The sequence below is a fragment of the Mytilus trossulus genome, chromosome 2 (genome assembly GCF_036588685.1).
Source record: "Mytilus trossulus isolate FHL-02 chromosome 2, PNRI_Mtr1.1.1.hap1, whole genome shotgun sequence".
Lineage (NCBI taxonomy): Eukaryota > Metazoa > Mollusca > Bivalvia > Mytilida > Mytilidae > Mytilus > Mytilus trossulus.
The window spans coordinates 45,736,852-45,763,401 of record NC_086374.1 but is presented as its reverse complement, the minus strand read 5'-3'; the positions used below and the strand labels follow the sequence as shown (position 1 = coordinate 45,763,401).

Sequence of the window (26,550 nt, the reverse complement as noted above, 5' to 3'; positions counted from 1 at the left end):
TTGAGAGTTCTATTTTATAGTAGCATTACCAATCATGCATCTTTTCCAAGTAACATTTTATTAAGTTCAAATTTTCGATAAATTTTTGTGGTAGTCCTTAAAACCATAAAACTTATTAGATTTGTTTATTGGTATGCTATATATTAAAAAAAGATAGTTACAAATATCAATAAAAGGGGGACGAAAGATACCAAAGGGACAGTCAAACTCGTAAATCTAATAAAAGTGTCAATCAATATCGTCTAGGGTTCACGATTGCTTTTCTTTTTGAAAGAAACGTTAAAAAAAACGCGGGAAAAGATTCCGAATAGATTTACTCGGAACTTGTCATGAAACAGGACTTCCTACTAGATATCAAACTCTAGCCGGATATTTCTTTAAAATGCAGTACAATTCAATAATAACTATTGTTTTCACGTTATCTAGATGAAAGACAATTTTTTGAAGTTGACAGATCAACATGGCATTTTTAGAGACAGTTCGTTGTTGGAACGAAGGCGTTGTTGCTTTCCAAGAGGACCGATGCAAGGACTCCCTACTTAGTTTTAACAGCATACTTGAACCCAGTGCTCGTATCCAGTTCAATATCGCCTGTGTATTGAAAAGTCTTAGCAGAGAGAATGATTGTATTGTGGTATGAATTCTTAATCATTCCTTAGTCTCAGATACATGGACACAGTCACAAATGAAGGGGGAGGGACATAATATTGTAGTTGGGTTGCTTATCGTGAATTCTGGCCTTAAGAAACATGAAATCCTGATGTCTCGATCTTTAAGAAATTTAACTCTGACATCCCAAAAATTGAAAGAAGAATTCCCGATCCCGAAAGCACCAATCATGAAATCCCGAGCTAAAAAAACACCCAATCTGGAGAGTCCTGATAAAGGTCCTACCATCTCTTAAATGATTGAATTTATGAGACATATTCAGTAACTGAAGCACAGGCACTTAATTGGTTCTATCTATGGGAAGGTTGACTATCAATACTAATTTTATATGGATAGTTGATCTTCCCAAGGATTATAGAAACAAGTGCCTTAGATCTGAATTTATCAATGCCCTTTTTTCGTCGTGTGTTAAACTGTCAGTTTTGGATACCGTTATAGTATCAAATTGGTTGAAATTTAACCCTGACTCTTCAAAATATCTTTATGGTGATTCTTTAGAAGTCTCAAATAATTATCATTACCATGATTACCAACATGTTTCATTATTATGAATCATATTTTTTTTTATTGTCTAAAATAAAGTGTTACATTTTATTGTCATGCACCAAAAGTTAACATTAACTTCATTCAGCAAGAATTTTAATGTTACTCTTCAAGAACATGAAGAAGGTACCCTCATTTCCACCCTCGTAAGTTTATCATGTTTTTAACATGTGAACATTAAAAAGACACCATAAACTATTGAGCAACATACAAATGTACATGTACACACACATTGTTTATTGTATGAATTACATTTGTATATATCCTGTATAAGATATTTCCTCTGAAGTAGTGCAATAATTACAATTAAAATAGAATAACAGGAATGATAAGTACATTGTTCATTGTATGAATATATCCTGTAAATTTCCTCTGAAGTTATACATTTGTACATGTTGTATGTACATGTAACAATTAAACTGAACAATCATTGAACAATAATCTTATTAGAATGATATTATAGTGTTGTTGAACTAAGTGATTGATTTTATTTGTAAACTAAATGCTTTACGCCACATTATCACAATATACTTTAGTATGAAGAAAAAAAAAACTAAATGAGAGAGATGCATATATATATATTGTATAAATCAAAGAGGGACCAAAGATACCAAAGGGACAGTCAAACTCGTAAATCTAAAACAAACTGACAAGGCCATGGCTAAAAATGAAAAAGGCAAACAGAAAAACAATAGTACACATGACACAACATAGAAAACTAATGAATAAACAACACAAACCCCACCAAAAACTAGGGGTGATCTCAGGTGCTCCGGAAGAGTAAGCAGATCCTGCTCCACATGCGGCACATTAACCCGTCGTGTTGCTTATGTGATTACAAATCCGGTAAAAAGTCTAATTCGGTAGACATGATCCAGTTTTGAGATTTAAATTTATGCCTTTAATGATTTTTCCCAGGTTTGCTAATTTTTTTTTTATTTCATCTCATTAATGCAACAAAGAAACTGATTGCACAAAGATCTGAAGTATTTGTGCAAGGCCTTCAAAAATTACTCCTTGGGGACTTGTAAATGAGCAGTGTTCTGAAGATAACAGACAAATGGGTATTTTCATTGTCCATGAATTTATACTTAAATGATTAGTGAAGACATCTGCACAGGGCAGATAATTTAAAATTCTATTAGAGCAAAGAAATCATTAGAATTCAATAAAAGAAGATAGGATGACTTTTTACTTCTACAAGTAAAAAAATCTGAATGTCTAAGGGACATAACTCGGCCAATATTCTTGTTTATCTATACAAGTAAAATAAATCACTTGTATAAGTATCCTACAAATTAACTTATATATTACCATGTGTACAAACAGGGATAGGGTTCATCCCAGATTTGGTCACATAATTTCCATAATCAATGAGCATGATTTTAAAAACTTTCTTAATATTTGTAGTAGGATCTAGGTTATCACGATAATAACCCTGTCACATTTTTCGCAATAATAAAAACATTGCAATAATTACTCATTTTACAGTACTATATTTTTATAATGCTAGAATTGAATTATAAACATTTTTTTTTTATTTTACTTGCAGCACCTCGGAGAAGCAATCAAAAAGGATCCTCATTTAGCTGTGGCTTTTTATCATAGAGCAGTGCAGTATCTTAAATTAAAAAAGTATGATTCTTTAACATTACAAGTACTTCATGACAGTATCTTCGTAGTAGTCATGGTAGTTGAACTCACTATTTATTCTTTCATTTTGTTTGGGATATAAGTTTTGAAGCTAAACAATACAATTTAGTCTCCATATTTTGTAAGTTGTATGGTTGCTTAATCATTGCATAATTGTAGGAATGAATAGAGACATTTTTAGAGTGCAACACAATGAAACAAATATCTATCAAGGACATTGAGATGTCAGCATACTTCCTTCAATAAAAGTCATGGGTCTACTCACATAATGCACATTAACCCAAGCATGCCTGAATTAATTTCCTCATAACTGGAATTTATAATAGGAAACTACCTTTAGACTTTTTCTATTTATTGGTTTGTTGATACAGTGTAAAAGGACTTTGATTGTAAGATTTCAATAAATTTTTCACATGTTCTAGCAATACGTGCGGCTGCTTGGATTGATTTACTTGAAATTTTACATTATTATTGGAATTGGTGACAGAACAAACCATTTGATTAAAAAAACTATCCTTTTAGAGTTATGGGACTTTGACCCTAAGATAAATAAGAAGTGATTTTAGAAATGTTGTACACAACCACTCCAGTATTCGTGGATCAAATCACTTCAAACTTACTGTTACACTGTTGTTAAGATTAGTGAACAAATTGAATGTAAACTCTCTTTCTAATTTGAAAAAAAATTGTGTTTTGTCATTCCAGAGTTATTGGACATTTCACAATCATAATTGACAAAATATTCATACTCCAAAGGATATGCGCATACATGACTTTCTGCAGAGCCTTTTCATCTAACATTCTGATTTAAATGCAATCTGGATATCCTATTGTATTCTTGCATTCATTTCAACTTGTATAATAAAGGTGTATCTTACTTTCTTGGCACATCTTTTCTTTTCATTCTTTCTGTGATAAATATGTTTTGTAATTTTAGATACAATGAGGCACTTGATGATTTAGATAGAGCAGAACAAAGTTTACGAGGATCTTCTTTTATAAAGTATAGTCAGCTTGGATTGAATTTCACTTTATATAAGTTTGAGGTTTGTAGAAAAAAAAATACATCCACCTAATTTTCTATTTGCTATTAGAAGAATACAGCTAATTACCAAAACTCTGAAAGACCTCGCCATATTTTACAAAATCTATCATAATAAAAGTTATATTGTACTTGCTTTATTATCTATGTAATTTTATAAAAGAGAAATGCTTTAAGTGATCAAATACACTTTTTGTATCAAAGAAAAGAGGATCTTATTAACCAAATTTAAAGGTATTTGGATATTTCATTCTTATTCTTGTAGATACAGTTTAATAGAGCAGTATGCTTTGCCAGGCAAGGAGATATAAGAACAGCCGTACATATGTTAATAGATGCTGGCAAAATAGCTGAAGAAGAAGTCCATAGTAGAATCAGTGTGAAAACTATACAGGACTTGACACTTGTTAAGCAGGAAGGTTATAAGGTAAACATTATAGAGGATTGTTAGCTAAGGCAAAAACACAAAAATCATTTCTTTAGCCATTACATATTATAAACAAATGACATATTTCCACCCATAGTGATATCACTGACAATGCAGGTCAACAACACATATTTAGATAGTCGGTAAGATAAATTTAAGGTAGGCATAGTAACTGATTGTTATAGTTAAGGCAAAACACACAGAAAACTGTTCAGCCATTACATTTTATAAACAAATGACATATTTCCACCTAAAGTGAATTCACTGACAATGTAGCGTCAACAAATTACTAATAAACAAATGACATATTTCCACTCAAAGTGAATTCACTGACAATGTGGTGTCAACAAATTACTAATAACAAATGACACATTTCCACCCAAAGTGAATTCAATGACAATGTGGCGTCAACAAATTACTTATAAACAAATGACATATTTCCACTCAAAGCAAATTCACTGACAATGTGGCGTCAACAAATTACTAATAAACAAATGACATATTTCCACCCAAAGTGAATTCACTGACATAGTGATGTCAACAATGGACTTATACTGTAAATTAAGAAGTTATTGCATGTTTTTATAATTGCGAATAATGTGACTGGGTGAATATCCCAATAATAAGAACTCACATTCTGAAATCTGACACAAGCATCTATATGCAGATTTTCCCGCAATAATTCTTCTCACATTTTGGTCTATTGCTCTACTCAGAAGAAAGTGTTAAAGGACTGACTAAATTTTTATAAAAAATTTGTCTGTGTTTTAAAGATTGTATGTGATTTGTAAGTCTGGTCTAGTATATTAATTATGAAATTATCATTGAAATATCAACATGGCTAAAGAATAACAGCTCTCTGTGTATTTATACTCTAATAATGAATTATATTTCCTTAAGGTGGTACCCAACACTTTCACTAAATTTAATTTGGCTCGTTTAATTTTCATAAAATTTTGTCAAAGTATTTACTTTGACCCTTTATAAACAAAAATATAAAAATTTCAAAAATTTTGAAGCAACTGTTTTGTCAGAAAAAATACTCTCAGTCTGGTTATATAGCAGTTTGACAAGGCCGGTTTGACAAACATCAATTTTGATCATTGAGAAGCTTAATATTCCTTTTACAACATAATGTAATTAAAACGTTTAGCTGACTTTACAGAGTTATCTGCCTGTAGTGTAAGGTACCACTTATACAATACATATGTATATACTTTAGCTCCTGTTTTATACAAAGCTTCATCTGTGTTATAAATAAAGTTGTTTATACATATTTTATTTTACAGGGAAATCTTCCGAGTTCATTTAACGAATTTGAAGTACCAGGTGAATGTTTATTTCAACCACCAAAAGATATGGTAGCAAATTTAGGGAGGAAGGAATATGTAGCCAAATCAAAGGTCTGTTACAGAGTTTGTAAAGTTTAAAGTTCACTTTATAATCTGGCACATAAGCTGAACATCATCACTCAGTATCATTCATATGTCTGCTGTAAACATTTGTCACATCTCACATTGTTACATAGATTACATGACACTATAGTTCAGATGGATTTTATCTTTTCCATCTGCTGAGACTGCTCACTGGGAAAGTTGCTCAAACATATTTTTGGTTAAACTTTTGTATAGAATTCCTTTTCTTTTAGCAAGGTATTGTATAATCATTTCGCATGATACAAAAAACTGAAAAGACATTCCCACTACCAAGGGTGATTAAGGATGTTTGCTTGTCATGTTTTGGAGTTTTTGTCAGATTTTCGAAATCCTCTGGTTTTATCCATATCAATGCCTTAAACAATTTTGCCCATGAACCCCCATATTTTTTTTTATAAATCTTTTCAATGTATAATTATAAGCAATTTGTGTTATTTTTATAAATTTTTATTTATTTTTTGATAGTTTTTGAGAACTTTAACTGGTCAATGATAAAGCTATGAAAAGTCAAGAGAGATAATTTTCCCGCCAAAATTTGAATGGCTAATATCTCGAAAACAAGCACATGGACCCCTATATTTTTTTTGCTTTTTTTATTCCTAAATTCATCTTCTATCAATATACACTAGTGTTATGAAAAGTTATTTATTTTGAAACTGAGCAGCGAACATCCTTAAAGGGATATCTAAAAATTTATCCAACTACCACCAAAGTCAGATGAGCTATACTGTACCTCTATACAAATCAGATAATACATGTCAAATATAAAAATAAGATGTGGTATGATTGCCAATGAGACAAATATAAAAATAAAATGTGGTGTGATTGCCAATGAGACAAATATAAAAATAAGATGTGGTATGATTGCCAATGAGACAAGTCTCCAACAGAGAGCATATGATGTAGAAGGTAAATACTGTACTATAGGTTACTGTACTGCTTTCAACAATGAGCAAAATCAATAAATCAATACATTGTAAACACATTTACCTAGTGGATCCTTTGTTGTTGATTTGCCTAGGACTTTCTGTCTATCTCCAGCTGACACTTCCAGTGGTCCTTGTTTAAAACATATCTTTATGGGGGTTGATTTATGCAGCTTAATGTTCAACTTTTAGTTTTCAACACAGAGGTTTTAGGAATTGATGTTTGTCTGTTTTTGGAAAATGACGCGTCAGCAGCATTGTTCCAATACCATTGATTAGAACAACAGGCAGTTGATTATTGCCTCTGCCTACCGCACTCGATTTCATATTTACTATTTTACAAAATAACTGGTTTCTGCTTGTATTCCACTACACTCGAACTAAGTGTTGTAGTCTGACGGGAACCAGTTTAGAATTTGTAAACTACAAAACGTAATCAGTTATTGTTCATTCCGTTTTGGTGTTTCATACCAACTTAGATGGTTTGAATAAGCTTAAGACCCTTCAAACATTAATGTGATAGGTATATTAAAGACTGTTTTACAAAAGGATGGAACTGTATTACTTTCAAAGTTGTACTATAGTGATATCTGTCATGTACGGATTTCCACTTTCACCGGTTAATTTCTTTTTTTACACAGGCTTTTGAAATTTCCTGTTTAATAAACATCGCAAGTTTCAAATTTGTATTTGAGTGAATTAAGCTTATTTCAACAATCATGAAGCATTCCAGAATCATTTTCAAGCGTTCTTCTTCTGTTTGATGATGGAAAACAGGTTTTCTCTAGATAATACAGCAAACGATCGCAGAGGATTTGAAATGTACAAGTCAACTCGGCACTTGGTTAAATTGGCATCTAGTCAAATCGGCACCTATTTGAAGTTGATTCGGCATCCAATAAAATTTGTTATAATATTTTCTATTCAAGTAATTAATAACTGTTACCAAGTTCATAGTGAATATGTTGTTGTGTATAAAGGTAAACAACGAAGCCAAAATGAATATGTTGTTGTGTATAAAGGTAAACAATGAAGCCCTACCCAAGCTGTTGTTTTAACAATTTGACAATTATAAAAATAAAATGGAAAACTATGAGTCCCTTTCAATAAATCAAACTTTCATGCCAAATAATTAGCAAATTTAAGGTATTTTTTTCAGTAAAGTTTAAACAGCATTAAACCAACAATCCTGTAAAATTCTCAACTGGTTAAAATAATGCATAAAAAATATCCAATATCTCATATATTAGTCCAAATAATTATGACGTCTGGCAAGGCTATTTTATTTTTTTTCTGCGAAGCCTTCCTACGACATAGGAAGGCGTCCCAGAAAAAAATTAACATAGCCTTGCGGTCATAGGAAGGTGTCCCAGAATAAAATTAAAATAGCCTTGCCAGACGTAATAATTATTTGGACTACTCATATATATGATTGAAAATACACCAAAAAAGTAATTTAGTTAAGTAAAATTAATTTCTCTTATGGTCTGGGCCTGTTATCTATTTCTCGCATGAATAGATAATTCTTGTATCACACTGTCCAGAGTGTGATACGAAAAAGTGATACGAAAAATGCGTTAATTTGATTGGCCAACGAAACCTCCCGAAACGATATTGCGGCATTTTCATTGGCTATTCTTTGGGTCAGTTAAAGGTCACAATGATGTACATTTCCTCCATTGCAACGGAGATAAGCGATTTCTTCAATAATATAGAAAATACGCACACTTTTCACCTTATTATATATTCTTATTCAAATATTATTACATTCTGAAGCGTACAAAATGTTTAAAATAGTCTTATGTTGAAGATTGACGATGAACAGGACATATGACGTCACAATGCAGTTATGTTCAAGCGACTGGGTCGACGTTTCGCGGATTTTTTTTATTAAGCACAAAAAGCATGTTTACCATAAGAGAAATAGGTTTCACAACTCGGGAGAATTAGATATCGTTTGATATCAACTCTCTTTATTTAATTTAAATAGTAATAACAAACTCGCCACAGGCTCGTTTATTATTATATTGAAATTAAATAACTCGAGTTGATATCAAACGATATCTAATTCTCACTCGTTATGAAACCTATAATTATACAAAATGTACATGAACACCCGAGAATGTGAAAGTTAGTATTTAACTCTTTTTGCTTAAATACTGAAAAAAATTCTGGCAACCCCTTTCTTATTTTTACTCTTTAAATTTTTGCTTAAAATACTGTTAAAAGTATGTATTTAACATAGGTGACGAATTGACTATATCAGGTGTTGGTTTGACTAGAATTCTTTGACAAATGTTTAGAAATTACCTGAGTTTCATTAGACCTTTGATAATAGTAACAAAAAGATTATTTACTAAAAATTTTGTGGGAGAAGGGGGTTCAGACTATGTACCAGTGAGAAATATACAAGCCTTTCTACGGTATTTATTTGTACAATTCAGATAGTCTTGACCTATTCATTTGTCTTTAAAAAAAACAGCCAGTTGTCACCTTCTGTTCACACACACACATATATACGAATATCTATTTACTATATGATATGATCTTTCTTATTCCTATGCCACATTAGAGTTTTTACCCCAATTTCACAAACCATTGAACATAGACAATGATAGTCCCAGTGGGGCATCCGTGTACTGGGGACACATTCTTGTTTCTTTTACCATTTAGTTGTATGGCTTAAATTGGATATTGATTACCCCACAGTACATATATCTTGATTCCTTTTTGAAGGAAACCTGTTTTTGTTGGAGATAATTGAGATCATTATACAAGTTTAGTTTAGATATGAGAAATATTCCTTGTTGAGGATCTACATTGTACAAATCTTCTAACTAAAAGTGACATGTTTAACCATAATAAACTTGATTTTGGCTATTTAAGTCATATCCCTATTTAGTTTAAATGTGCTATTACAGCAATATGAATAACTTTAAGGACCTTCATTGAATGTTTGTGGAACAAGAAAAATACAGTTAGTATTTCTAAAAGAAACATTTTTTAATGATCTTCTACACATTTAAAGCACATTGGTTTTGTTGTTGCTATTTTTAGATTTTATAATTTTTAACACCATTTACTAAATTATTGATTCATATCATGATTTCATCATAACATATATATTAATATAATGAATGCTGTTCTTTACTGCATGATATAATATATAGATTTTTGGCCTGTCAGGTTATTGCTAGGTATGGTGATGGTAAAATTCCTGAGGAAACCAATGAAAAGGTCAAATGTGTTCTGTTGTGTGTCTTATAAACTGCACAGGATTCTGGGATATGTTAATAGCACTTCTGATACACTAAATTATGTAGTTTAACACTCCTGTAAAATCTCAAAACTCGTTACCTTTCAATTTCAGAATAGAAGTTTGACTTGAAAATTATTTGCTACTCTGTGACTTGACTGTAAGAGTTTCTCTCCACCTATTGTAGTTCAATAAAAGTTCTGACCAAATTGAATTTGTTTTATTATAGTCTTCTGTATTGACAGCAGTTTTCTAGAGCAGTTCTTTTAAATTTCTGACCAGTTCAACAGTTTGGTTAGATAAAACATGTTTCAATTTGGTCAGCATTTTGAATGATTTGTGATAGGTGGGGAGGTACAATTACTTTGAAGTTAATTTTTTTTATTTAAAAGCCATTCTGAACATTGTAAGATATGTACAAAAATTGTAAGTTATACATTTGTTTGTCATAGAATAGAAATGACAAAAGTTTAATGTCCTAGAAGTGTTGCATACTTTTTAACAGGAAGTGATTAACATTAAGAATTGTGTGTTTAACCTTGCAGTATCCTCAATGCTTATTGTGTTGTGTCTAATACATTCGGCTTGCTTTTATGTCATGACAATGTTCTATTAAGCTGATCCAAGAACTGACAATGTTTTATTTATTTGAAAAAGTAGTTGATACATGTACCTTTTATATCATGAATACCGTAAATATAAATAAATGTTATAAAAAAGTTTATATTTGTAAAAATGAATAAATTGTGTGAAAATGTAACAATAAATAATATTCCAATGATATAATGTAAATTTAGGATAATTGAAATTTGATAATATTTTTATGAGTTATCTGCTTTAGAATCAACTTCTATTTTGCCAATTTCCGCTAAATGATGGTTAATAGATATCATGTGGTCTGATACTGCTTTCGTCTCACTAAAACATTACTGCTTAATTGTGTCTTTAAAGATTAACTTCCAGATTTAAAATGTTGATAATATGATATATATATTATTTATTGAAAATATTTGTAGATAAATGATTTGAACATTGTGTTTTTGAAAGTTTGTAAGAAATGACAGCAAGTGATGATAATGTAGAAATGGTTATTAAAAATACCTGCATTTTGTCTCAATTTGAAGGGAAAAAAGAAGCATTTTATTTGAAAATAAAGTTATAGTAGAAAGCTAGTTCAGCACAAGAATACCTTTCCCATGTACTGTTGTACAATCACTTTAACAATATGCTAGCTAGATTTGTAAACAATATTTGTCAATTGTGGACAATATAGGTAAAAATAACAGTGCACTTTAATGATTGTATTACTTAGTGTTTCCCAAACTATATTAGTTATTTTAACAAAAATGTAATCCTGATTCATAATAATCTACTTACCCTGTTATACCATTTTGTTGACCGTTTTGTATCAAAATAAGCATTTCTTATCTACTTTTATTCAGATTAATAGAAGTAAATTCAGATGCTATAATAGTTTATTTAATTAAAAAATTGTGATAGTAATTGGGTGAACAGAAATTTTAGGGTGCATTAAGTTGCAAACTAATCAACAATAGGACATGCATTATGAAGTCAACGATAAAGAAGTTCAGAGTGAGTTATTTAGTTGGAGTGAAGCTTTTTTTTGTTTCTTGAAGACATAAAGTATTTACCACGAATGCATGGAATGTATATGAATACTTTTGATCAACCTTAACATGGGACTCTAAAATGAGTAATATTGACAAAGTTCTTCATACTGGTACATGCATTTATTGCACTATTAAAATTATTGGAAACGTGATCTTTGGCTATACTTGTTTCATGCATAATTTGCTCTTAGTATAATGTTGAGATCATTCTTTTCCCTTTAGATGAATGGATGTGCAGTTATTATGTAATAAAATTTATTTATCTCAATTTTTTTAAGAAAAAAAACCATGAGCTTATGTAATTCCATCTTATGACAATGGCATGGATCCTGAGTTGAAATTATGCAATACAGTTGGTAAATAATATCAAAATATTCAGTAGACACTAAATTATTACATTATTCATTATGCACATGTGTTGTCTATTTCTCGAGTTTGTCATTTTAGCTAGTATATTTATCAATATTAAACATTATATTTAAATATTGTTTTAGGTCATTAAAGGATCAGTAAGAGGACAGTCTAAGTCCACTTCTAATACTGAAACTGGAGAAAAACCAAATTATCGTTCACTAGCACCAAGAACACCACCTCTGCCACGACGGCCGCTGCCACCACAACCTTCAGAATTGCGGACATCAAGATCAATGGGAAGCATAGTTGAAGAATTAAAGAAAGAGGAAGCATCAAGTCAGAGTTGGCAATTTTCCAAAAACAATGAACTCACAAATGCACTTAATGCTCAGTTTAAAAACAAGAACATGCCTTCAAAACCTCCTTCTAAGCCCCCTCATACACCCACAAGACCCCCAAGAAGACCTCCTCCTCCTGGTTCAACATCTTGTCCCCGTAATATAAGTCCATCAACAAATTCAAACTTTGATTCACCTCCATTACCAGTAAAAGCTACAACCAAAACACTACCATCACAAAATCTGTCCTCACCCCCTGCCAGATCTGGTTCCAATGGTACAACTCGAAACATTCCTCCCCCTCCTTCCTATAAACCTCCTCCTCCACCACCCTCTTTTAGAGCCCCACCCCCTCCATTGAAACAAAACAATTTGCCTCCTTTACCCCCCAAAAAGAGAACTTAGGTAATTATTATTTGAAAAATGTTGGTAATATTTGTTAGGATCTTCAATATTTTATGCCAAAAGAAAAAAAATGAATCATTTGTCTTCAAAAGGAAGATGTACAGATCAGTTCAAGACTCCACAAATAAGGATATTTTTACATTTGTTTTAAAAACTGAAGAAAATTCATAATGATTTCATTTTGACTAATCCAGACAATAAAAAAATTCCAAAAGGTCACAAGAAATTTAATTGATCTATGTTGATTAAGTTAATAAGAATAGCATTTAGTAAATTTTAATTAGTTTTATTCATTTATAGTTTAAGTATAACACCACTTTTTGTGTAATACTTGACATTTTTCTATGTTGATTAATGTACATGTATTTCAAAGTTGATCTCAGTTTTGATATTTTGACAAATTTGATATCAGCACTAGTACTCTTAACTGCCACATTTTGTGCCTTTGACAATGCTGACTTTTATTACATCACAATCTTTATGATTATTATACGAATTTTATTTTAATATTTCATTATCAGTCCCCTACTTGCAAAGCTGAATGGGACTTTAGTTTTGCTCTCAGTCCGTCAGTCTGGACAACACTTTTTTCTCCATGCTTGATGATATTGATTTGATAATTGGTATATTGTTTTATCATGTTTGTAGATATTAATTTGATATTTATTGTAAAGTTTACCTTTGACAAGGTATAGATCAAGTTTATTTTACATGCTGTGATTCAATATTTATGTAATAAGACTTTGTTTAATTTTGCCAGTATATTTATATTAAACAGGGCTATACTAATGAAAGGTCACACAGGGTCATACTACTTAGAGGTTACAAAGGTTCATACTAATAAAATATTAAACTGTACATGTGGTACTAACAAATTGTGCAAGATATGTAATATAGTACTGTAAAGTCAGCAATTTTTGCATGCACATGTTATTGCAATGATTTAAAAGAAACAAATATTAGAGATTAATTATAACAATTATTAGGAATACTACACATACATAATTCTTTCAAAAGTTTAGATGTAAGTTTTAATTTTTGCATATCAACATATTCTGTCACAATTTAAATTTTAAAAAAATTCTTCATTTACTGTAGTTTTATTATATAGTTCAACAGATACTTTTTTGTGTAACACAGTATAGTTCCTTCAGAGTTTGTTAATTTTAGCTTGCCATATTAAAAAACCAAAACCCACATTTAACCCAACTAATAATTTTGTCTAGAAAAAAAATGTTTTAGAATGATCATATCAATATTTATAATAATAATCAGGTTCTTTGTAGAATTCATCTAGTCTTCATCATTATATATTTTTATTGTATATTTTTAAAAGGTTTAATGGTAAATGAAGATTACTGTTGCCTTTGTTTATTACACTTTATAGTTTTCATTCATGTTTTTTTTATAGTTTAAAATATTTTTGTAGGGCATTGAAAATTAAAAAAATATGACCTTTTATTTGAAAATACTGTATTGTGAAATTATAATATTTTAATATGTTCGTGCTTTATATAATAGTGGATTGAAAAAAAAGATTGTATACTTTGTTGATTAATTTTGTGATTCTTATATATAACAATCAAGTCTATAGACAATTTGCATTTGATTGAACAATTTGACTTTGTTGTTCATCTATAGTATACCCATACAATTAGCATCCTACGAATAGTTTTAAATCCATGGAACTCTTTATATGTTACTATATGGTATATGTTTAGCACACAATTCCATAGAACCAACTTTTGACTTCAGATTTTTTGTAGACTTCAGTTGTCCTACTTTTGGTAGGACAACCTGTTACTCGTTAAGGTAAAAGCAACGTAAAGAAGTAATATCAAACATATATAAATATAATTGGTGCAATTTGAGGGAAAAGTTTACTGTTTTCCAGTTGTTGTCCTTTATAGAAAATATATAGAAGTTAATATTTCCCCTGAATTGTACCAATTGTGAGCTTGACTTTATTTCTTAAAATTGCTCTTAATTAATAAATTAACATACCATCCTGCCTCAGACATTGTCAGAGTAGGTAATTACATGTTGAAAAAATATAAACTCTGACGTCAAAAGTCGGTAATATCAAAATAGTCTATTATACATGTTATAGGAAAAATATAATTACTCTGACTAGTAACTTATAAAATTTAAATATTATCTATATTGTACACTGACTTAAGTTCTTATCTGTCTTATTGTTATATTGGGTAACAGCATAAAGATAAGGTTACCTTTAGATCTTTATTTGTTGACAAGTGTCTATCTATTATGTATTGGGTAACAGCCTACAAATAAGGTTACCATCAGATATTTATTCGTTGACAAGTGTCTATCTAATATACTAAACTGTAGATTACTCAGGGTTTAGAAAATTTGTTATTTCCAAATATTGTACAAAAAGGTTAAACTGTAAGTGAATAATGCTGAACAATTCATCAATCAAATCATAAGAAAATCAAATGTTAAATATCTTAATTAACTGCTCAATGATTGTAAATAATTAATGGCAGCTCTTTATGATTTCTTTATACCTTATTACTTTATTTTCTATGTTTTAACGTTTTTCCCCTAACTATCAAAACTATGTCTTCGTTTTGGATTAAGTTTACTGATTTTAAGTCTAAATTAAGTACAGTATATGGAGCCCCGTTTTGATATACAATCTGTAGGAGAAAAAAACTGTCATGTTGTCTAGACACCAAATCTAAGTATTATAAAATTATTGAAATTTCTTCAGAATATAGTCATAAATAATTGATTTCCTGCCATTGTTTTTTAAATGAAGCATTGGAACTATATTCGTTCAATATCAAAACAAAAGAGTTTCACAATTAAAGACAATAAAGATATGGTAGTGTATAACTGTCACAGTCAATGTTGTATTTCCAACTTATATTATATTAGTCATAATTATTTTAATTGTTTATTCATGGTGTATTTTGTATTATGGTATTTGTATGAGTAATAGTTTGTATTTGTTTTGTCTGTTTTTACTGGGAATGAGTAAGAGATTGTATTTGTTTTGTCTGTTTTTAGTGGGAATAATAGATTTTTAGGGACAAACTGGTGATGAAATAGTGCCTTTGAAGTAAGATAAGATTATAAATTGAACTCTGCTGTTGATGATTGACAGCAAATAATTGTTATAGTTTAAATTGTTGATGCCAAACAACGAAGTGCAATAAATGTTTCTTATATATATACGATTCTCTTATATTTTTATATCACTTACTTTATTCCAACTTTGTTATGAAGGAGATGAGGTAAAACTCCATTAAATGAATCAAACCCCCCTATTTGGAGTTATTGCGTCTGATTTGCCCCTGATATACACAATGGAAGTTATGATTCAGCCAATTTTGAAGATGAACATCCTTTCAATAATTAAAGTCATTTTCATTTCTAAACTATCACTGTAAAATTCCTATTCTATTGCCAAAAGATGGAGAAGTGTTCAGTATTGGTAGGGTTCATGTGAAGACACTGTTAGTTTTTTATTTTTAGAAATATTTGGAAATCAATGATTTGCTGAATTTTAAACCCATTTTTAAAGTTCAGAAATAAGCAATTCAAACAAATTTATTAACAAGTACTTGTGTTTTACCCCTTTTGAGCCCTTAATTCCGCAGCTTTGACCAGAACGCTCCAATTCAATCCAAACTTTGTTGGTGATATGGAATATTATTATACAAATCCACACACTTTTACCTAGTTATTGTCTAGAGAACAGATAAATGTTTGCTTTTGCCCCTTTTTTGAACCAACTTCTCCAGTCGTTAAGGAATAACCCCCTAAAATAAATACCAACATTCATTTTGTGAATTGGAACTCTTTGGTACTATTTCATATTGAGCTATAAACTCAAGTTTTTGCCTGGAAAACAAATGATTTTGGAGGACAAAACGGCCATACTAATTTACATCTGCAAAATTTTAAGGTCATATAAAAACTTCAACTTCATAAAAATTACTATGCTTTGGTTCATTGATGATGTTTATCGTGTTAATGGATTAATGGGTGTTTAAGACCGGTAAACTAATGTTGACCTAAAACCTTCTTTTTTGTCACATTTTCTCACTCATTTTAAGTAACATTTTAACTATATTTGGTGTATGGGATCTTTAAAATGTTTTTATATTCCATAGATAGGTCTCTCTGACTTTTACTTCATTTTCATGCATCAGACATCAAGTTTTCTTGATAAGTGTATTTCTGAAATATGAATAAGCAGTAAGTCAAATCAGATACATATATATGTGTATATATGTCTCTGGTCAAATATTTTGATGACTGGAATGATTGTTAGGTGTAAATGTCCTTATAGCAGGTTCATCTGATGGTTGATTTATAATAGTAAAGATTTTGTGGTTAGGTTTATTTTGCATCTTGGATCCGAGACTACTATACCAGAATTTTGTGTATTGAATGATTACACGCTGTATATGTCCGTCTGGCAGGGTTTATCTGGGCTTCATTGTCATGGTTCATTTTAAAAACATTATTTTATTAGTTTATATGGTTCAGTCTATTTCTCAGATACTGTAAGGTCAAATAGATTTGACATGTGGAGTTATTGCATTGTATATGTTCCAGACCGTATGAGTATTTGAACCGTATTTTTTAAATGTTTTTAAAATACCCATACGGTCGGACCGTACGCGTACAGAAATACATGTACCGGTAAACGAAATTGAATATTGCTCACTGAATTGGTTATTGATTTGGGGATGTACGGCGGTCGGGCAGTCGGGTGGGCGCCAATCAAATGTTGTCCGTGCATATCTCATGAACCGTTCAACCAAAGCTTTTTAATCATTTTAATTTTAATTTTAATATGTTGTTTCTGACAACTAAATGAAGTTTAAGTTCAATAATGGCGATTTTGACTTTTACCGTTCATGAGTTATGGTTCTTGAAAGTTTGAAAAATGGAGTTTCCAGTCGTGTCCGTGCATTTACGCATGAACTGTTCTACCAAAGCTTCCCAAATTTTAATATGTTGTTACTGATGACAAAATGGAGGTCAAGTTCAATAATGAAGATTTTGACTTTTACCGTTCAGGAGTAGTGGTTCTTGGAAGATTGAAAAATGGTGTTTCCAGTCGTGTCCGTGCATTTACTCATGAACCATTCGACCAAAGCTTTTGAAATTTTAATATGTTGTTACTGATGACAAAATAGAGGTCAAGTTCAATAATGACGATTTTGACTTTTACCGTGCAGGAGTTATGGTTCTTGAAAGAATGAAAAATGGACTTTCCAGTCGTGTCCGTGCATTTACTCATGAACTGTTCTACCAAAGCTTCCCAACTTTTAATATGTTGTTACTGATCACAAAATAGAGGTCAAGTTCAATAATGACGATTTTGACTTTTACCGTTCAGGAGTTATGGTTCTTGAAAGATTGTAAACTGTCGTTTCCATTCCCGTTGTTGCATTTACTCATGAACCATTCAATCTAAGCTTTTCAAATTTTAATATGTTGATACTGATGACAAAATGGAGGTCAAATTTGATATTGACGATTTTCACTTTCACCATTCTTCAGTAATGGTTCTTGTGATGTTGCCAGGACACAAATAAATATAAATAAATCCGGTTTGCTGTCGTTGTGACCAGCCTCTTGTTGGTTATTATCTTGAATATTATTATAGATACAGATAAACTGTTAATAGCAAAAATGTTAAGCAAAGTAAGATCTACAATAAGTCAATTTGACCAAAATTGTCAATAGACCCCTTAAGGAACTATTGCCATTTAAAGACTTTTTTCACAATTTGTTTATCATGTTGACTTACTTTAAAAAATCTTCTCCTTAGAAACTGCTGTATTAATTTCAGCCAAACTTATGCTAAATGAGTTTCAGAGTATCTAGTATAAATTTTATATTTTATATCCTTGTATGTCAAGAAACATAGCTCCTATGGCTAAAATAGAACATAGGAGAAAATGATTTTTTTTGCTTTTGAAGAAAATAGGATGATTCAAAGAACATTTAAATAAATTGAAAAGCCAAAATAATCATTGCTGAGAGATTTAACCCAAAATATAAGGTGAGCGATTCAGGCTCTTGAGAGCCTCTTGTTTTTATATAATTTAAGATTTTCTTTTCACCGTCAGTTTCCCTTTTTAAATTGAGTTTTTTTTTCTGTAGGAATCTAGAAGAATGGGAATTCTCGCCAATTGGAAAAAAGTTGTTACAGTTGATAAGATATTTGAAGTACTTAAGTCTGTACACGAGGGAACTAGGGATCATACAGGATACCATAAATTGTACAAGGACGTTGAACAAACGTTTTATGGGATTCCCAGAAAAGCTTGCATGGAATTCATCAAAGAATGTGTTCAGTGTGCATGTAAAAAGCCACAAAGAAAAGTTGCTCCATTGACGCCTATCACATCCAAATATTTTATGCACATGGGGCAGTTAGACTTAGTTGACAAACGTGCTGACCCAGACGGGCAATACTGTTGGATCGGTCACTACATTGACCATTATACAAAATTTAATTTCTTCTGGCCTCAGATGAATAAGTCTGCAGATGAAGTAGCACACAATTTATCAGTGCATGTGTTTTCTGTTGTTGGTCTTCCGTCTATCATTCAGCATGACAACGGAAGAGAGTTTTGCAACGCAGCAATAAGAGAAACTTTAAAACTTTGGCCCGGCGACGGATATGTTAAGATAATAACAGGAAGACCTAGGCATCCAAGAAAATTTTCCCAGATTATTATGTAGGGTTGATGATATCATCGGAAAAGATGCAAGTTTGTACAAGCTATCATGCGAATTTGGTATATTGAATTCATGTTATGATATGGGTGATATTGAACTTTTGACAAGGAAAATTGAAACTGAACATTAGAGTACAAACGGAAATTCCTTGAATGCGGCCGCAAAACAAGCAAGTTTTTCTCTTGCAAGTAAGAGATGCAAATGTAAAGGAACATGCCTGACAAAGACATGCAAATGTAAGAAATCAGACGTTCCTTGTGGCAGCAAGTGTCACCCGGGCCGAGAGTGCCAAAACAGGATTTCGATAGACAATTAATTTCAGAACTATTCAATTCAATTAAATGTTCACTAGTTCACTTTATTTATTTAATTGTAATAAATTATTAAATGTTGATTTGTAAAACTCAATAAAAGTTTGTTGATAAATGTTTGTCTAAAATATACCCATGCATACGGTCCAAATACCGGTATGGTCCAGCTCGTACTAGACCGTATGAGTATACTCGTACGGTCCAAATACTCATACGGTCTGGAACATATACATATCAGTCAGATAGTGTTCATCTCCCCTTTAATGATTAATTTTAATGAATCATTTAGTCCAGATAAGATAAAATTTGTTTCTCATAGTGCTATTGGCAATAGTTTAACTTTATTCTATCACTAAACAAATATTTGTACTAAACAACTAGCTCCTTAAGGCCGTGTTCACACCAAACGCTGTGTACAGTAAACATGTTTACATTTAGTTTAATGTAATGCACACTAGTTTCACATTAAATTTGTTCACATTTATACACCTTGTGTAGCTACCTGTACGTAAGTTTTGTTCACACTTGTAAACTATATGTCATTTAAATGTTCATTACGTAGAACATAATTCAAATTTTCGAGCAACTTTTCTAGCAGTTAGGGAATGACCATTTGACTTTAAAAAAAGGGGGGGGGGGGGATTTACCACAATTAGATTTTTTTTTAAATCGGGTCATACAGATGATTAGAATGAACAAATATTCTGAATCCAAAGTTTGCCAATACATTAAAGATTCAAATATTGAATTGGTACCATAGAAAAAATAAATAAATATAAACTTTTGCCTGAGAAAAAATTCTGACTCATATGTCTCGATTATGCATTAAAAACGTAGGCTGCATCAGCTTGCTTACAGATCAGACGAAGAAATAGAATCGCGATGTTAAGGATCACTACATTTCTATCTTTTCTGTTTGTTTCAAATGGTATTTTTTCTCCAAGGAGTATTTAACAAAAGGAGGGGGTTATGGTTTTTTTCTAACTGTATTTTAACGGACTTGAGATACTGCACAAACAAAAAATTAGCCTCACCCTTTTTCAGTGATGCATTTATGAATGAATCGTTGTTTGAGTAAAGACCAGTGGCAAATATTTCTGTCAGTGTGTACGTTCAGTCGATTCGGGAAGACCTTTTCAAATGAATAATGTGTTCGGCAATAATGATGGATGAGTCTTGTTTGTCTTGATAAGGGGTTAATAAGGCTACGTAATTTTTTTTTATAACAAATAAATATATTTAGTTTAGACAAATATTTCTGCAAAGAACTTTATTAATAAGTGTCAATTGTATATAAAAATCGCTTCTTTTTTAAATATAAATGGGAAAACTAAAGTTCTGAATGTCTTGTTTTGTGAACACTTAACCTACACAAGGCCTACATCGACTATCGACTGCATGTAGACAAAACATGATTTACACTACATGTAAACATTGAGTTTTATCAATGAGAACGTAATGATGTTTAGTTTATGTGTGAGTTACATTAACACAACACCGAGTTTAGGTCAATGTGAACACGGCCTAAGAAAGGTCACATTAGTAAAATGTATACCCCTGTTCAAATGTTTTTAGTCAAATCGATCGAGAGGAAACACACCCGGGTAACAAACACAACCCGAGGGAATCACATCAACTGGTAGAGGAAGACAACGAAACAACAGAAACAATTAAACATCAGAAACATTGAAGTTAGTTTCTTAGATTATATAAGCCAAAATTATTGTACTGTGCAATATGTCCATCTTTTGGGATTTATTTTACCTTTAAATTACCTCCTTTGATTTCTATTTTTAATACATCGTGTCTAAATATTTCCAAATGTGTAGGATAAGCTATAAGTATAATCATTCAAATCAACTTTTAAAATCTATTCAACATTTTGATCGTCTGTTTTTAATGCAGAAAAAAATAACTCTGTCATTTAAACCAAGTCACGATTACACTGCAAACATCACGATTAAGTATAATGTCTAAAACAAAATGGAAATTTACTGACAAAATACAGTAGTTTCATTCTAATTTATTAAATTATCAAAGTGCTATTTTGTACATTCATGTTTAATATCACCAATCACTCATATCCGTTCAGTTATCTAATCAGATGTTTGCTTGTTACAGATGTCACAACGGGCTAAATAGTGTTTCCAAGGACAGATATAACAACTTCGAAATAGGTTTTTAATACTAAAACTATGATATGTTGAGATAAAACCAAGTTATGACACTTCTCTTCCATGGAGGAGTGCCAAATGATAAATACACTAATACTTTAGAATCTGCGTTACTATTTTTGAAGGTGTGCATTATTATGACAAAACCAATAAGACTTTAGTGCTTTTAAAATAGTCACGGAACACAAAAACGCAACTAAAATAATGACAAAAGACACAAAGTAAGAGTTCGCAGTTACTGAAAGCTATTAACTACATATGAATAAATCATGTTTCCCCGAATAAACTATCAATCAGTACGTCCAAAAGATTTGTCATAAACAGTTTGAGAAAAGTAGGACTATGTGAAACGACATCATAGAAGTGGCGGATATCGACAATATCAAAGACCATATGCTGTCATGAATGTATATCAGTACATGGTTATGTTTCAATTTATCATAAATGATTGGTTATCTTTACCTTAACTCAGGACTACCTTCAGACATATTGTTTTTTTTGTCAGCCGTTGTTAGGTTGTTTTTACCTGGACCCTGCAATACCTTTTTTACATATCGTTTTTTTTCAGTCCTTTTTCCCTCGACTGTTGACTATTATTTTTACATATTGTGTGTTTTGCTGCCATTGATTGTCCGTTGTACCTGCACCCAGGACTCACTCTAACTTCTTACATATTGTTTGGTTTTTATCTGCCGCTGTTTGGCCGTCTTTACCTAGACCCAGTACTACCTTCTTAAATATGTTTCAACTGCCATTGTTTGTCCGTTGTACATGCACACAGGACTACCTTCGTATATGTTGTTTGTTTTTGTGCCTTTTTTGTCCGTTTCTATGTGTACACATGAATACATTCATACATATAGTGTGGTTTTGCTGCCATTGTATGTATATTGTTCCTGAACTTATAAGTTGTCTGATTGTTGATTTATATTTTCGAATGATGTCCTTATACCGATGATGAAATTTACTAGACTTCATGACTAGTTTGTGATATTGAAAACCCTTGTTTGATAATTTTTCAGTTATACTATAAGTTACATAGTGTGTTAGTGACCTAATATGATATATACAGGGTCAGTAAATTCCATATGGGGTGAGAGTGAAGCTCGAACCCCATATGGAATTTATTTACCCTCTATATATCATATTAGGTCACTAGCACACTATGTAACGAATTTATCTTACCGACCATCTTTATTTGTGGAATTTAGACTAAAGTTGTCTTATTTGCTATCATAACACATCTTATAAAAAGTTTTCAAGTGTTCAATTTTGAGAACCTTCTTCAATTGGTCTGCACTTAATTCATAATGTAAACGACAAATATCTATTATCAATAACCTTGATATAACAATATTAAACAGATCGTTCAATATTTTTAATAATCAAACAATGCCTAAGTTGTACATCCACTACTAACCTCATATTGAATATATACGGTCTCCACGAGGTTACTATTAACCAATCATGTTCCTATAAATGTATAGGAGGTAAGATAAAGATATTTCTCTCGTTGAAATCAAATTCATTGTCACATACATGAGCGAACCGAACCAGTTGAGATATATAATCACCATAAGATGGTGACAAAGAAACGTTGAAAATGTATAATTACCAATTCATTTTTCATGAATTTTATATTGAGCTTCCCGTTAAAGATATAGATATCAAGACCTTGGATATCCATTTGACGTTACTCTGTACTTTTACATCCCTTCAATGTGTTATTGCTTATGGTAACTTTTGTATTCTTGTCTTTAATTTTTGCTTACTATATTTGCTTTGTCTGTATGCCTTTTTATGTTTTTTGTATACCTATGACGTGCAGGGTTTCCCCTGGGTCAATTATTTTTTTCGCCACCTCTTTCGCCAAAACAATATATTTTTCGTCAAGTAACACAAATATATTTTTCTTTTAAAATTTTCCTATTCTGAAAATTCCACACTACTCAATTGAAGTTTACAATAAATCAAAAGGTCATCAAAATTACACAGAATATAAAAACAACGATAGCATACTATGGAACCAAATTGATACCATAAATCAAGAAATTGACAGTATAAACTCTGCTATAGGGAGCCATTCTCCATTCTTCTCACTGGACCTATACAGAAACTCAAAATATAAGAAAGGCAAGCACAGAGATAGTTCTCGAAGGCACATATACAATTTCAACTTCTACACTGACGGCATTCATCCTAATCATCTCTTATCAAAAGTTTGGCCAAAACGAACGACAAATCAAATTTCACGAGACTGTTGGTACTGAAATACACCTTTGGAGTAAGTGTGGGCTTTCTACGCTAAACTCCTCGCAACAACCTATTAACTAGTCATCAAAACAACTACTCATCAATTTTTGGTCAGTCGTGGGCTTTCCACGCTAAACCACTCACTGAAAAATCAATTCATAAAGATAAACAAAAAGGATGGCGACGGGAGGTTCTCCAAATATTTCACAGACCATGGTACCATCCTCTACTTCAACTCTACGTAGAAGCAATAGATCAAAGTCAAACATATCTCTGATCCAAAAGTCAAAAAAATATGAACTTAATAAACAAAAGGCCATTGACAAAAAGAGAAATGATTGTAACTCACCACATATAAGATATGAAATGAAACAGAGAAACAATTTCTGCATAAGTTTTAGTACTGCAGCATATGAATTGGTTAAAGAATTTCTACATAAATATTTTGACAAACAACAATGTCAAGAGGAGTATGCAATAGCAGTCGAAAATGGTTTAGACAAATCCAACGCCATTGTTGAGACAAGATTTAGGTTATACAACAAAAATCGGCAATCAACACAAGTATACAGTAAATTGCTATAATACAACATCTAGAGTCTTGGTCAATGGGGTCAAAATGGATAAATTTTTTGACAATGTTCTACCAATCATACTAGAACTAATTACAAGTAATGAATCAGAACTAGACTCTGTAAACAATGACATTCAAAGAACACTACAACCAATCGAGGTAAACCACTGGAGTAATATCTCACAAAATAAAGATATTCCATATACAACTGAGCAAAGCAGTATAGAGTATACCCGAATCTCTCAAACCGAGGACCAACAGAATGTCACAATTTACTTCTGTCCTATGTGCAATGAAAGAGCAGGCGAACGTACTGTTGGTTGTGAGCAATGTGATGAATGGATACATTTCAACTGTGCTGGACTAAAAGACAGTGATATTGATAAGATCAAGGATAATCCATTTGTATGTCGACTATGTATTGAAAACAACCTATATAGTACTGAAATTGTCCATAACAAAACTTCTGTAAACAACGCAGTCATTGATATACTTCATTTAGATCAACAAGAACCAGCAACTGAACTCTCAAAAGACAAAGACCAATCCACGCAACCAATAGAAGATGAGACGAAAATAATCCAACAAAATATCCAGATTGGTGAAACAAACAATAGCATAGTTATAACAGAAGAAACGCAACCTAAAGACCAATATATGCTATCAACCTCCAATTCTGTACAGACATTGGCGCAAAATAAAACGGCGATAGAATTAGAACAAAGACCAACTGTAAAGGAGAAAAAGACCAACAATCCTAATAGTCTAACCCAGAGTAAAGGCCAACAAAGAAAATCTAAAGATGTTGAAGAGTTCAAAAAATACATATATGAGCTGGAAAACAGACTTAAAGATAGAGACCAGACAATAAACCTCTTGGAACGAAAAATGGCACTTTTAGAAGGTAACATACTAATAGCAAATCAACAGATAAGAAATAGTGAACAGACTTATCACATGTTCAATCAACAACCAAACAACCAAGCAAATCAAAGTGGATGCCAATCTCAATGTCAATATCAGCACCTCTCCAACAACATGCGTGCATTAGAACAACAGATGTCTCAGCATATGTGTATTACTACTGCCCTGACAACACAGCTTGCAATACAATTGCAACAGTCTCTTTCATCAACAAGGAAACAAATACCACCAGTAAATATCAATATGGTACCACAACCAGCTCCGTACATACAAGGACAACCGCATATATACCACCAATATCCGATGTATAATCATGCTTCTCAACCAAATATGCAGGCAGGACTATTCAATCAATATCATGTTCCGCAAGCTACTAACTTTGCATTCCATCCTAGTCAAGGAATCAACAACTTGAATGCAGCCCACTATAATCAGTACATACATCAAAGTACTCATGGTCATCCAAGTAGAAATCATGTTAGACCAACACAGGCTTCATATCAGAACCAAAATAGACAATCAAATGGGCAAATTCCACCACCGCCAACATACCATCAAGCCAATCTACAAAGATCATCTCATTACCATCAAAATAGAAACAACAACCAAACAATGATGACTCAACATACCAACACAAACGCTAAAGCATCAAGCAATATATTGGAAAAACAACAAGCTAATACTACACATGTATTACATGCTGACAATTCAACAGAAGGCGTTGCTCAAGTTCCAACAATTATATGCTCCGATGGACAAAACAAAATGGTGCATAGAAATAACATAAAAACTCAGCACATCACAGTTAGACAACCAAAAACAGAAAGCAAGCATCCAGAAGTAACAATAACTGAGAACTTTCAAGTGTCAGCTTCATTAGTACAATCAGAAGTAGCTTC

At 31.6% G+C, this 26,550-nt stretch overlaps 2 protein-coding genes across 3 annotated transcripts; both read left to right on the top strand.

Moving 5' to 3' along the window:
* The first annotated feature begins 306 nt into the window (after positions 1–306).
* Positions 307–14,381, top strand: LOC134707364 (neutrophil cytosol factor 2-like). 2 transcript variants are annotated; one of them, XM_063567067.1, is made up of 7 exons: positions 307–634; positions 2,765–2,847; positions 3,803–3,911; positions 4,173–4,334; positions 5,624–5,737; positions 9,883–9,933; positions 12,078–14,381. In XM_063567067.1, exons 1-7 carry the CDS (start codon positions 461–463, stop codon positions 12,678–12,680), a joined length of 1,296 nt encoding a protein of 431 aa, XP_063423137.1. In that variant the 5' UTR covers positions 307–460; the 3' UTR covers positions 12,681–14,381. The 2 variants fall into 2 exon arrangements, with proteins under 2 accessions (XP_063423137.1, XP_063423139.1); XM_063567069.1 differs by lacking the exon at positions 9,883–9,933.
* Positions 14,382–18,845: 4,464 nt separating this feature from the next.
* On the top strand, positions 18,846–19,418 carry LOC134705800 (SCAN domain-containing protein 3-like). The gene has a single exon (XM_063564517.1). The coding sequence runs from the start codon at positions 18,846–18,848 to the stop codon at positions 19,416–19,418; it is 573 nt and encodes a 190-aa protein (XP_063420587.1).
* The last annotated feature ends 7,132 nt before the right edge of the window (positions 19,419–26,550 follow it).

What these genes read in the sequence shown, in the direction of transcription:
- LOC134707364 (XM_063567067.1), top strand. Translation starts at nt 461, where the DNA reads ATGGCATTTTTAGAGACAGTTCGTTGTTGGAACGAAGGCGTTGTTGCT. An exon ending in TCACTTTATATAAGTTTGAG is followed by an intron (nt 3,912 to 4,172) that starts GTTTGTAGAAAA and finishes TTATTCTTGTAG; the next exon opens with ATACAGTTTAATAGAGCAGT. An exon ending in AATATGTAGCCAAATCAAAG is followed by an intron (nt 5,738 to 9,882) that starts GTCTGTTACAGA and finishes TTGGCCTGTCAG; the next exon opens with GTTATTGCTAGGTATGGTGA.
- LOC134705800 (XM_063564517.1), top strand. Translation starts at nt 18,846, where the DNA reads ATGGGAATTCTCGCCAATTGGAAAAAAGTTGTTACAGTTGATAAGATA.